Below are 13,072 nucleotides of genomic sequence, written 5' to 3'. Positions count from 1 at the left end.
GCGGGAAAACAGTGCAGTCGTCGTTGTAATGCTGAGAAGCGGCGATTTATCTGACGTCGAAAATAGTACGATCACTGGCTTTCGGGCCAAGGATGAAAGCACTTCCGAGACGGCTAATTTCGTAAACTGTTCACGTGCTGCCGTAGTTGAAGAATGCAGTGCATGCCAAAATGGCTCTATCCAATCCGGCACCAAGCCAACTATGGTGCACCAGGGGCCATAGATGACGGGTGAACGGCGGCCTTGGAGACATGTACGGCAAATAGTCGTGAAGCCGTTGAGCAACTGGCCAGCAGAGATGAAGCAAGGGGCTAACAACAGGGTCTCCTTAATGATCGTTTAGCGAACGCTGCTGCGTATAGCCTGCTCATCGGCAACGAAGGATATGTAAAATGTGTGTGAAATCTTATGGGACTTAACTGCTAAGGTCATCAGTCCCTAAGTTTACACACTACTTAACCTAAATTATCCTAAGGACAAACACACACGCCCATGCCCAAGGGAGGTCTCGAACCTCCACCGGGACCAGCCGCACAGTCCACGACTGTAGCGCCCTAGACCGCTCGGCTAATCCCCGCGGCGCAAGGAAGGATAGAATCTGCACGCCGGTATCGCAACTCGAAGTCCATTGAGAGGTGACAGGTGGCCCTTTCGGATGAATCACTTTTTATGCTCCATCGGACAGATTGCCGTTGGCATCTAGAGCATAAAACGTCTGAAAGCAAGTTGTCTAGGCCGGAGGAATGAGCGTTATGGTCAGGGAAATGTTTTCGTGGCATTCGCTGTGTGATCTCGTCATTCTGGCTGGCAGATCTGTTAAAAACAAGTATGCATCTGTCCTTGGATACCATTTCCGCCCTTACATGCAGTTTGTTTCCACTCAGAGCGATGGCTTCTACACTACTAGCCATTAAAATTGCTACACCAAGAAGAAACGCAGATGATAAACGGGTATTCATTGGACAAATGTATTATACTAGAACTGATATGTGGTTACATTTTCACGCAATTTGGGTGCATAGACCCTGGGAAATCAGTACCCAGAACAACCACCTCTGGCCGTAATAACGGCCTTGATACGCCTGGGCATTGAGTCAAACAGAGCTTGGATGGCGCGTACAGGTACAGCTGCCCATGCAGCTTCAACTCGATACCACAGTTCATCAAGAGTCGTGACTGGCGGGTTGTGACGAGCCAGTTGCTCGGCCACCATTGACCAGACGTTTTCAATTGGTGAGAGATCTGGAGAAAGTGCTGGCCAGGGCAGCAGTCGAACATTTTCTGTATCCAGGAAGGCCCGTACAGGACCTGCAACAGGCGGTCGTGCATTACCCTGCTGAAATGTAGGGTTTCGCGGGGATAGAATGAAGGGTGGAACCAGCGTCGTAACACATCTGAATTGTAACGTCCACTGTTCAAAGTGCCGTCAATGCGAACAAGAGGTGACCGAGACGTGCAACCAATGGCACCCCGTCACGCCGGGTGATACGCCAGTATGGCGATGACGAATACACGCTTACAATGTGCGTTCACCGCGATGTCGCCGAACACGGATGCGACTATCATGATACTGTAAACAGAACCTGGATTGATCCGAAAAAATGACATTTTGCCATTCGTGCAAAATGGTTCAAATGGCTCTGAGCACTATGGGACTTAACATCTGTGGTCATCATTCCTCCAGAACTTAGAGCTACTTAAATCTAACTAAACTAAGGACATCACACACATCCATGCCCGAGGCAGGATTCGAACCTGCGACCGTAGTGGTCGTGCCATTCGTGCACCCAGGTTCGTCGTTGAGTACACCATCGCAGGCGCTCCTGTCTGTGATGCAGCGTCAGTCATTGGATCACGACCAACGCGAGCAGCAGTGTCGCGGTACGATAAACCGCAATCGCGATAGGCTACAATCCGACCTTTATCTAATTCGGAAACGTGATGGTACGCATTTCTCCTCCTTACACGAGGCATCACAACAATGTTCCACAAGGCAGCGCCGGTCAACTGCTGTTTGTGTATGAGAAATCGGTTGGAAACTTTCCTCATGTCAGCACGTTATAGGTATCGCCACCGGCGCCAACCTTGTGTGAATGCTCTGAAAAGTTAATCATTTGCATATCACAGCATCTTCTTCCTATCGGTTACATTTCGCGTCTGTAGCACGTCATCTTCGTGGTGTAGCAATTTTAATGGCCAGTAGTGTACAAGCAGGACAATGTAACCGGTCACACGGTTTGCAGTGTTCGTGTGTGGTTCGGAGAACACCAGGGTGAGTTTACCGTTGTTCCCTGGCCACGAGACTCCCACGACTTAACCACAATCGATAATTTGTGGGACCACTCCGATCGGACTGCTCGCGGCGAGAATTCCCAACCGTAAAACCGAGCACAGATGATCACGGCACTGGAGTCGACATGACTCCACATCACTGTCGATACCTTCCAGAATCTCGTCGACTCTCTTCCTGCACGTATCACAGCAGTCCGCAAAAGGTAGTTATTTAGGTTTTTGACAGGTGATCACATCAATGTTGCTGGACAATGTATTATCGTAGTTTCGTTTTATTTCTTAATCTTTTCTTTTGTACGTGACGCATTGTTCTATAGTTGTGGCACGTGATCGACAGTTAAAGAGCCGGTTTCGGGAGTCGCTATCGTCTTCAATCCAAAATAGAAAAAATATAAATTTTTCTCCCTTTGCAAAAAGTCTAGATGTACTAATAGATGGAAATCTACATTGGGCTGAGCGCATGACTACGGTTTTCAAGAATGCATCTCTCCATTCCCTACAAAAATAATAAAGCTCTTCCTTTTCAACTGCAAGAAAAACTTAAACGAACGCTTGTACTTCCAATTGTTGAATACAACGATGTCATCCAAAAAGAAATTTTTCAGGAAAGCTCGGAGCGCTTGTAACTGGTGATGCACACGTGCGTACCACACATCTGTGACATTAGCCTTCTTGACTCAAAAAATGGTTCAAATGGCTCTGAGCATTATGCGACTTAACTTCTGAGGTCATCAGTGGCCTAGAACTTAGAAATAATTAAACCTAACTAACGTAAGGACATCACACACATCCATGCCCGAAGCAGGATTCGAACCTGCGACCGTAGCGGTCACGCGGTTCCAGACTGAAGCGCCTTTAACCGCACGGCCACACCGGGCGGCTACGTTCTTGACTGTATTTTACCACATCACGTACAGATGTCCTGGTTACGATGGGCAGAGGCAGAGGTTTCCACAAACTCTCTCCTTTACCAGCTTACCGAAGTATATAGCCCTCATATCTCTCGACGACCTTAACCTTCTTGTCTGAACAATGCAACCGAAACTCTCTTTCCCGTCAGAGGAATACCTTTTTCTTTTTTCATCACTCAGTTGTCTTCTCTAAGTATGTTTCAGTAGCAAGCGCCATCTCTGAAATGATCTCCCTGAGTTATCAGAGAAATGATAAAATCTCCAGCTTCAAAAAGCAACTCATATCTACTAAAATAACTAATATGGATATCTTTGTTCTGTACGTACTCCTTAGGCTATAAGAACTAATTACCCTCCCTTCCCTCCACAGCATATTGGTTTTCCAAAGCCCATAACTTCCTCACAACTTGTACGGTCAGAAAACCACACTTTTTTACAACCTTCATATGCTTTTTAACTTTTACTGTCACTATTATTATTATTATTATTATTGTTCTTGTTGCAATAGCAGTACTAGCATCGGTAGTATTATTCCTATTACTTCTTCGTCAATACTGTTGCTCAAAGTAGCATCACATACATACGTAACTTGTTTTACGGCACTTTTAATTCTATTACTACTATTTTTGTTCAAAACTAAGTGGAGTAAAAACAAGATTGCCAGTAAGTTTTCATCCGTTTTCATAGCGAAACTAAGAGTGGGAAATGGACAAAGGGTATCAAAATGAACAGCTTGAAGAAATCTGGGAACTTCAGAAAAACTTACGTAGTGATTTGAGGGAAAAATTGAGATATTTCACGAACAGCTGCTGCTAGCTATGTAGATTAAGTGTCAAAAAGTTTATCTCGGCAAGACTGAGCTATTTAGTGCATAAAACGTTATATTGTTGTGAAAGTAATTGTCAAAAACGCTTTCTTAGAAAGAAGTTCTAAATACAGGACATTTCGAGAACAGAAGAAGATAGGAAGGCAAATGAGGTGTCAGTAAGTTGATCTCTTCAGTGGGTAGCTATTTTGCATAATAAAACTCGCGTTGCTGTGATATTTGATTTTTAAACTGACTGCCATCGGATCACGCACTAAATTTAGGAAATTTCGAGATCAGCAGACACCAGGAAGGCAAAATAGTTTATCCTTTCAAAGCCTGGCTATTTCGTGCATAAAAAGTTCCACTGATGTGCTATTTGACTGTCAAACTGGTTTCCTTCGAATCAATTACTAAATTCAGGACGCTTACAGAGCAGAAGATGTTAGGAAAGTAAATGACTTGTCAATAAGATAATATTCTCTGATCGAGCCTATTTTCTGATCAAGCCTTGAAAATAAAAGAATAAAAGAAAGAACTTGAGGAGAAAATCGGTCAAATGTTTTGTGAAATTATTTGTCAAACAAGAAATAAATAAAAAATGATTCAAATGGCTCTGAGCACTATGGGACTTAACATCTATGGTCATCAGTCCCCTATAACTTAGAACTACTTAAACCCAACTAACCTAAGGACATCACGAGGCAGAGAATAAAGAAATAAATAAAGTAATTAGAGGAACATCTGACGCGCCTTTGAATTATGCTCGAAACCATGTGCAACAAATGAAGTGCGTCGAAAGTTTCTCTAATTTACTCCGTTTCTTACGTTTAGACAAATCATTTCAGAAAATATCTGACCTGTCACATACAACTTTTAGCGTCCATAAGTAACTCTGATGTAAATATTATTGTATGTGTAACACCTCGGTCTGAGGTAAGTGAGGCAATGAAGGCCGTTATATGATCGGGTTAAACAAATGAGTAAAAGTCCCGTAACTCACCCGTGATCTGCGGCAGGTGTGGCTGATGCTCCAGCCACTCCCTGATGTGCCGCACGTCCTCCCTGCCTTGCACCGACATCTTCCGCCTCGCGTCTCTTTCCTCCGGAAGGCAACCAGTGCCCAGCAGGCGGCGTCCTCTTCCAGCAGACGAGTGGCTGACGTGGTTGCGCTCGAGGAACTGATCGCTTCCGTGGAGGCGTCGACCTGCTACACACGTCGTCACCGCGGCCGGTTTCAGACTCCACGCTTTGGAGGGCACGCGTAACTACTTAATGTCGCTGGCCGTCGGGTTGGCGTGACGTCACTGCGGCTCATTCCAGGACTTCTTGTTGGCGGCCTCGGCAGCGAAAGACAGCCGCAGCCGCAAGCAGAATTCTCTGAACCAGCTGTGCAGCTGACATTGGCACTGGTGTCAAGGATAATCGCTCCGTAGAATTAACGCAGCATCGTCGCTGGGTTGACAGGTCGAACATTATGCGCGCGGTGTAGCTTCTTTGGCTCGCAAGTCATCTCGTTTTGTGTGGCATGGGATGGTTTCCATTCTTATTCCTCCCTTTCTCAGTGCATTCGCGAGAAGTGTTCGAGCGTTCACCATGTGTTATAGAACCTCTGGTGTTACTAATCTATACAGGGTGTTACGGTCATAGGTAAAGATATTCTGATAACTGCTGCATTAATATGTTAGTTGCTTTTTCTCTCCATCTGACGGTCTTCCTACAAACGCATCACGAAATTTACTACCTGATGTTTTCTGCACGGTCGTAACTACACCGTGAAGTGGATTATACCTGTCATTATACACTACTGGTCATTAAATTTGCTACACCAAGAAGAAACGCAGGTGATAAACGGGTAGTCATTGGACAAATATATTATACTAGAACTGACATGTGAATACATTTTCACGCAATTTGGGTGCATAGATCCTGAGAAATCAGTACCCAGAACAACCACCTCTGGCCGTAATAACGGCCTTGATACGCATGGGCACTGAGTCAAACAGAGCTTGGATGGCGTGTACAGGTACAGCTGTGCATGCAGCTTCAACACGACATCACAATTCATCAAGAGTAGTGACTGGCGTATTGTGACGAGCCAGTTGCTCGGCCACCATCGACCATACGTTTTCAATCGGTGAGAGATCTGGAGAATGTGCTGGCCACGGCAGCAGTCGAACATTTTCCGTATTCAGAAAGGCCCGTACAGGACCTGCAACAGGCGGTCGTGCATTATCCTGCTGAAATGTAGGGTTTCGTAGGGATCGAATGAAGGGTAGAGCCACGGCTTGTAACACATCTGAAATGTAATGTCCACTGTTCAAAGTTCCGTCAATGCGAACAAGAGGTGATCGAGACGTGTAACCAATGGCACCCCATATCATCACGCCGGGTGATACGCCAGTATGGCGATGACGAATACACGCTTCCAATGTGCGTTCACCGCGATGTCGCCAAACACGGATGCGACCATCGTGATGCTGTAAACAGAACCTGGATTCATCAGAAAAAATGACGTTTTGCCATTCGTGCACCCAGGTTCGTCGTTGAGTACATCATCGCAGGCGCTCCTGTCTGTGATGCAGCGTCAAGGGTAACCGCAGCCACGGTCTCAGAGTGATAGTCCATGCTGCTGCAAACGTCGTCGAATTGTTCGTGCAGATGGTTGTTGTCTTGCAAACGTCCCCATCTGTTGATTCAGGGATAGAGACGTGGCTGCACGATCCGTTACAGCCATGCGGATAAGATGGCTCTGAGCACTATGCGACTTAACTTCTGAGGTCATCAGTCCCCTAGAACTTAGAACTACTTAAACCTAACTAACCTAAGGACATCACACAACACCCAGCCATCACGAGGCTGAGAAAATCCCTGACCCCGCCGGGAATCGAACCCGGGAACCCGGGCGTGGGAAGCGAGAACGCTACCGCACGACCACGAGATGCGGGCTGTACAATTGATTTAAGAGATAATCTGAATAGACATCTTTGATGGTTTCCAGATGGGAATTTTGGAAATTTGTGATAAGTTCCTATGGGACCAAACTGCTGAAGTCATCGGTCCCTAGGCTAGCACACTACTTTATATAACTTAAACTAACTTACACTAAGGACAACACACACACACCGATGCTTCCATGCCTGAGGGAGGACTCAAATCTCCGACGAGTGGAGGCGCGCGAACCGTGGCATGGCGCCCAAGACCGCGTGTCTACCCCTCGCGGCCTTTGCAGATGATGCTGTCATTTATAGTCTAATTAAGTTATCAGCAGATCAAACCAAATTGCAAAAGGACTTAGACAAGATATCTGGATGGTGCGAAAAGTGGCAATTGATCCTAAATGTTGAAAAGTGTGAGGTCGTCCACATATGTACTAAAAGAAATCTGTTAAATTTTGGTTACATTGTAAATCACGTAAATATATAAGCTCTCAGTTAAACTAAACACCTCTGGAATATAATTACTAGCAACTTAAGCTAGAACCATCAGGTAAACAGTTTTGTAAGGAAGGTTAACCAAAGACTGTGTTTCATTGGCAGAACACTTAGAAGATGCAACAGATTTACTTGAGAGACTGCCTACACTACAGCTATTCGTCCTCTGCTAGAGTATTTCAAAGAAGGGCAACTTGTTTTGTATTACTGCGAAACTAGCTTAGCCCTCGCTGCTTCGCTCGTTTAGACCTTATGGTACGCAGAGATTTATATTGTTTTTCTTTACTCGAATTTTATGTTGTTCACAAACTGCAGCCGGCAGTGGTGGCCGAGTGGTTCTAGGCGCTACAGTCTGGAACCGCGCGATCGCTACGGTCGCAGGTTCGAATCCTGCCTCGGGCATGGATGTGTGTGATGTCCTTAGGTTAGGTAGGTTTAAGTAGTTCTACGTTCTAGAGGACTGATGACCTTAGAAAATAGGCCCCATAGTGCTCAGAGCCATTTGAACCATTTTGAACCAAATTGGAACATCTTCTAAACCTTTCACGCTAATTAAGGCCATAGAAGCTTTGTCTTTTCCGAATGTACTTCGACCAGGAAGTGATTCTGGTAGCTGATGTCGGCGGTCTTAGTTACTCCTGCCTTTTGAGTTACTGTGGTGATATTTCCATAGAAACTTCATCCCTAACACATCTTTCTTTAGAAGTCAAATACCACTTTTCATAGACTTAGCTTCAAAAACGTTTTAATCTAATGAAATATTTTCAAAAAAGTTTTCGTCTCCTGTATCACCCTCTTTGGGTAGAAATTCCAACAAAACGTGTTTTCTCAGTTCTAACAGAGAAGACAAATACAAATTTTCAAAGATTTATTTTCAAAAATCCTTTCGTAATCAAATATTTCCATAAAAATTTCATATTTTACCATCTTGCGGGCTGAAATCCATAAACGCTGGAACACGCATTTTTTTTAATTTCTAACCGAGAAGCAAGTTACAAATTTTCTTGAACTTAGCTGTTAAAAATGCTTTCATAATGATGTATTTTCATAAAAATTTCCATGCCCTATTTCATCCTCTTAGGGACTGAATTTCCAAAAATACTAAATACTGAAACACGTACGGTATTTTTTTCATTTCCAGGCAAGATTTAAGTTACTAAATTTCAAAGTTGTAGCCTTAAAATGCTTTAGAAGTAATTTAAAAATGACTAATTTCCAAAAAAAGAACTTTCACCCACTATTTTATCTCTTAGTGGTTGATTTTTTTTTTTTTTAAAGGAAATGCTAAATACATATTTCCTTATTTGTGACGGAGAAACCGAACATCAATTTTCGTAGTTATAGCTTCAAAATTACTTTAACAGAGACATGTTTTCAAAAAACCTTTCATTCTCTATTTCACCCCCTTAGGAGCGGAATTTCGGAAAAAATCTCTTCTTAAACTATGCCTACAGTATAAGTTCAACACCCTCTCCATATCTCCATATTTCAGGCTTCTACCCTTAGAGGTTTGGACTGGGCGATGATAAGTCACTTTGTCAGTTAGGACATTTCCTTTTATATGTAGACGTAGGGGAGAGAATGATACGGATATGATAACAATTGCGTATTTCATTGCGGCAAGTTCAATTTACCAAACTTCAGTCACCAACTATCCACTCCGAATGCAAAAATATTTTATTGATGCCCACCTACATAGGTAAAAATGATCATCATAATAAAATAACAGAAATCACAATATCCACGGAAAGGTTTAAGTGCCCGTTTCTTCTGGACACTGTTCGAGAGTGGAATGGTAGAGCAATAGTTTGAAAGTTTTTCTATGATCTTTCTGCCAATCACTTAAATGTGAACTGCAAAGTAGTAGTGTAGATGTAAATGTAGATGTAGAGAACTACTGTTTCTGAGCTTTCGTATGAGCTAAAATTTATCTGATCGTCCCGTCATCAGTTTCAGCACCGATCGAACGCTGTGGCCACAGCCTCCTTTATATGAACCGTGAAGTTTTTCGGGGATTCATTCACAGTGTTCCCGGGTTCGATTCCCGGCGGGGTCAGAGATTTTCTCTGCCTCGTGATGACTGGGTGTTGTGTGATGTCCTTAGGTTAGTTAGGTTTAAGTAGTTCTAAGTTCTAGGGGACTGATGACCATAGACGTTAAGACCCATAGTGCTGAGAACCATTTTTTTCATTCACAGTGTGGGGATAAATTACAAGAATTTTTAACCACCTAAGTTGCATCCACGAGAAAGTTCAATTTACAATGGAAATCGAAATGAGGGATGCATTCCGTTTTCGGATGTTTGGCTTCATCGTAAAAACTGTTGGCCCTGGGACACATATTTTGTCGGAATCCAACTGGTACAGACTGATACTTATATGCACATCATCGCCGCCAAACTTCCCAGAAGACGAGTGTCTTCAGAACTTTAGTTCAGGGAGCACAATACATTGTTGACGAGAACAGTCTGCAGGATCAGCTTCTACGCTTAAAGAGAGTTTTCGGGGCAAGTGGGTGTTCTCCCGCAGCAAATACGTGAGGCTCCACGAATAAAACAGAAGGTGGACATAAAGAACGAAGATGATGATGATGATGGAGAGGGTTGTATGGGCACATGACGGCAAGGTCTTCAGTGCCCGCTCAGTAACAGATTGAGACGGGTCTCAAGAAAATACTCGGAACAGTAAGATAAAACAGGTAACAAGGGCGGAAAAATTTGTGCCTACCCACACCGAAACGTGGGACGAAGCATGCCGTCAGCAGTAAAACGTGGACAACACAAGAAGAAAGTGGTAGAGGGAGCTAAAACAATGTATCAGATAGAAGTGACTGGCTCACCGCAAGGAAAAAAGGGAGGAGCCAGCCACTTTGCAATACACTAAAACCTCCAGCCTAAAAGTTGAGGCCAGGGTCCAGACACATCACAAAACTTTAAAACCCTAGACACACACGTCTCATCATTAGCTAAAACACAGGGCAGATCCCCAGCAACTTGCGCTTCTGCCCTTGCATCACGGTATAAAATGCAGTCTGTTAAAATGTGCCGGACAGAGATGTGCACACCACAAGCCTCACAAAACGGGGGATCCTCCAGCCGTAATAGAAAGCTATGTGTGAGAGGACAGTGCCCAATCCGAAGACGCGTCAGGGTCACATCCTCCCGCCTGAGCAACCGGCAGGAGGAACGCCACGGCCGAGTTGTTGACTTCACCAACCGCAATTTATTGGCCGTCACCGCCAGCCATTCTTCCTCCCACAACTCCACTTCTTGTGGAGTGCAGAAATGACACACTGCAAGGGAATAGGACACTGGACCACATCCTGCTCTCTGCAGGCCTCCTTAGCAGCCCGATCGGCCTGTTCATTGCCCCATATTCCTACATAACCAGCCACCCAGCAGAAGGATACCTCTTTACCCCGCCGTTGGAGCAAGTACAGTTGGTCATATATAAGCTGGACCACCTCCTCAGTTGGAACAGATTCTGCAATGATTGTAAGGTACTAAGAGAATCGAAACAGAGGAGAAATCGACTACCCCGAACACGATTCAACGGCTCCAGTGCCTTCAGGATCGCGTGGAGCTCCGCTGCGAAAACGGTATATTCATCAGGGAGGCGAATCCGGGTAGCATGATCAGGGAACACTACAGAACAGCCAAGGAAAAAAAAAATGGTTCAAATGGCCCTGAGCACTATGGGACTTAACTTATGTGGTCATCAGTACCCTAGAACTTAGAACTACTTAAACCTAACTAACCTAAGGACATCACACGCATCCATGCCCGAGGCAGGATTCGAACCTGCGACCGTAGCAGTCCCGCGGTTCCGGACTGCGCGCCTAGAACCACTATACCACCGCGGCCGGCGCCAAGGAAAATCTCTTGCTTGGAGCCATCAGTGTAAACGACGGTAAAACCGTGATGCTCATCTAAAATGTTAAAAAACAGAGATTGGAATGTAAAATCTGGTGAACTATCTTTCTTAAAATTAGTCAAATCTAAAATAAGTGTGGGTCTCTGGAGGAGCCAAGGTGGAAATCTGCTCCAACCGCGACGATGTACTTCCAACATGATGGATGTCCAGCACATAGGTCGCGAGCCGGCCGGAGTGGCCGAGCGGTTATAGGCGCTTCAGTCTGGAACCGCAAGACCGCTACGGTCGCAGGTTCGAATCCTGCCTCGGGCATGGATGTGTGTGATGTCCTTAGGTTTAAGTAGTTCTAAGTTCTAGGGGACTGATGACCTCGGATGTTAAGTCCCATAGTGCTCAGAGCCATTTGAACCATTTGAACATAGCTCGCGTGCGGTTGAAGCGGTATTGAATGGCATATTTCATGACAGGTGGACTGGACGTCGAAGCACCATACCGTGGCCCGCACGTTCACCGGATCTGACGTCCCCGGATTTCTTTCTGTGGGGTAAGCTGAAGGATATTTGCTATCGTGATCCACCGACAACGCCTGACAACATGCGTCAGCGCATTGTCAATGCATGTGCGAACATTACAGGAGACGAACTACTCGCTGTTGAGAGGAATGTCGTTATCCGTATTGCCAAATGCATTGAGGTTGACGGATATCATTTTGAGCATTTATTGCATTAATGTCGTATTTACAGGTAATCACGATGTAACAGAATGCTTTCTCAGAAATGATAAGTTCACAAAGGTACATGTATCACATTGGAACAACTGAAATAAAATGTTCAAACTTACCTACGTTCTGTATTTTAATTTAAAAAAATTAACTGTTACCAACTGTTCGTCTAAAATTGTGAGCCATATGTTTGTGACTCTGTAAGTAGGCTGTTTAGGTTTTCTTATTGGTAACGCCACGTAGCGCTCTGTATGAAAATCACTGGCTGTGCTCTGTGCAGTCTGTGGCTAGTTTGCATTGTTGTCTGCCATTGTAGTGTTGGGCAGCGGCAGCTGGATGTGAACAGCGCGTAGCGTTGCGTAGTTGGAGGTGAGCCGCCAGCAGTGGTGGATGTGGGGAGAGAAATGGCGGAGTTTTGAAATTTTTAAAACTGGATGTCATGAACTGATATGTATATTATGAGTTTTCAACATTATTAAGGTAAATACATTGTTTGTTCTCTATTAAAATCTTTCATTTGCTAACTATGCCTATCAGTAGTTAGTGCCTTCCATAGTTTGAATCTTTTATTTAGCTGGCAGTAGTGGCGCTAGCTGTATTGCATTAGTTCGAGTAACCAAGATGTTTGCGAGGTAAGCGATTTGTGAAACGCATAGGTTAATGTTAGTCAGGGCCATTTTTTGTAGGGATTTTTGAAAGTCAGATTACGTTGCGCTAAAAATATTGTGTGTCAGGATAAGCACAGTCTTGTATAATTGTTGAAGGGGGACGTTTCATATGTCGACCCTTAGCCGAGGATACCTCACTGGAATCTTCTGATTTTTTTTTTTTTTTGTAGTTTGTGTAATTAGTGTAGCTATTGTTTATTGCTAGTGCGTAATTGTAGAGAGAATCTCCTTTGTAGTTGCAGTCTTTCATTGTTGTACAGTAAAACAGCTGTGGCATGCATGTAGATTTGCACCAAGTGTTTCGCAGCTGCGCTTGCAATTATTATTTTCAGTGCTATGTTAATGTGTTCTCTTGTTTTTGCTCTTCAA

General features: G+C 44.3%; 1 protein-coding gene across 1 annotated transcript in view; it reads right to left on the bottom strand.

The window, feature by feature from the left end:
• Positions 1 to 5,240, bottom strand: part of LOC126419188 (alpha-tocopherol transfer protein-like) — a 59,085-nt gene extending 53,845 nt beyond the window's left edge. The window contains exon 1 of the mRNA XM_050086322.1: positions 5,012 to 5,240. Within this exon, the coding sequence (XP_049942279.1) occupies positions 5,012 to 5,090 (79 nt within the window). The 5' untranslated portion in view covers positions 5,091 to 5,240. The remainder of the gene's footprint in view (positions 1 to 5,011) is intronic.
• Positions 5,241 to 13,072: the final 7,832 nt, after the last annotated feature.

The sequence above is a fragment of the Schistocerca serialis genome, chromosome 9 (genome assembly GCF_023864345.2).
Source record: "Schistocerca serialis cubense isolate TAMUIC-IGC-003099 chromosome 9, iqSchSeri2.2, whole genome shotgun sequence".
NCBI classification, from domain to species: Eukaryota; Metazoa; Arthropoda; class Insecta; order Orthoptera; family Acrididae; genus Schistocerca; species Schistocerca serialis.
This window is presented reverse-complemented; position numbering and strand designations above follow the sequence as displayed.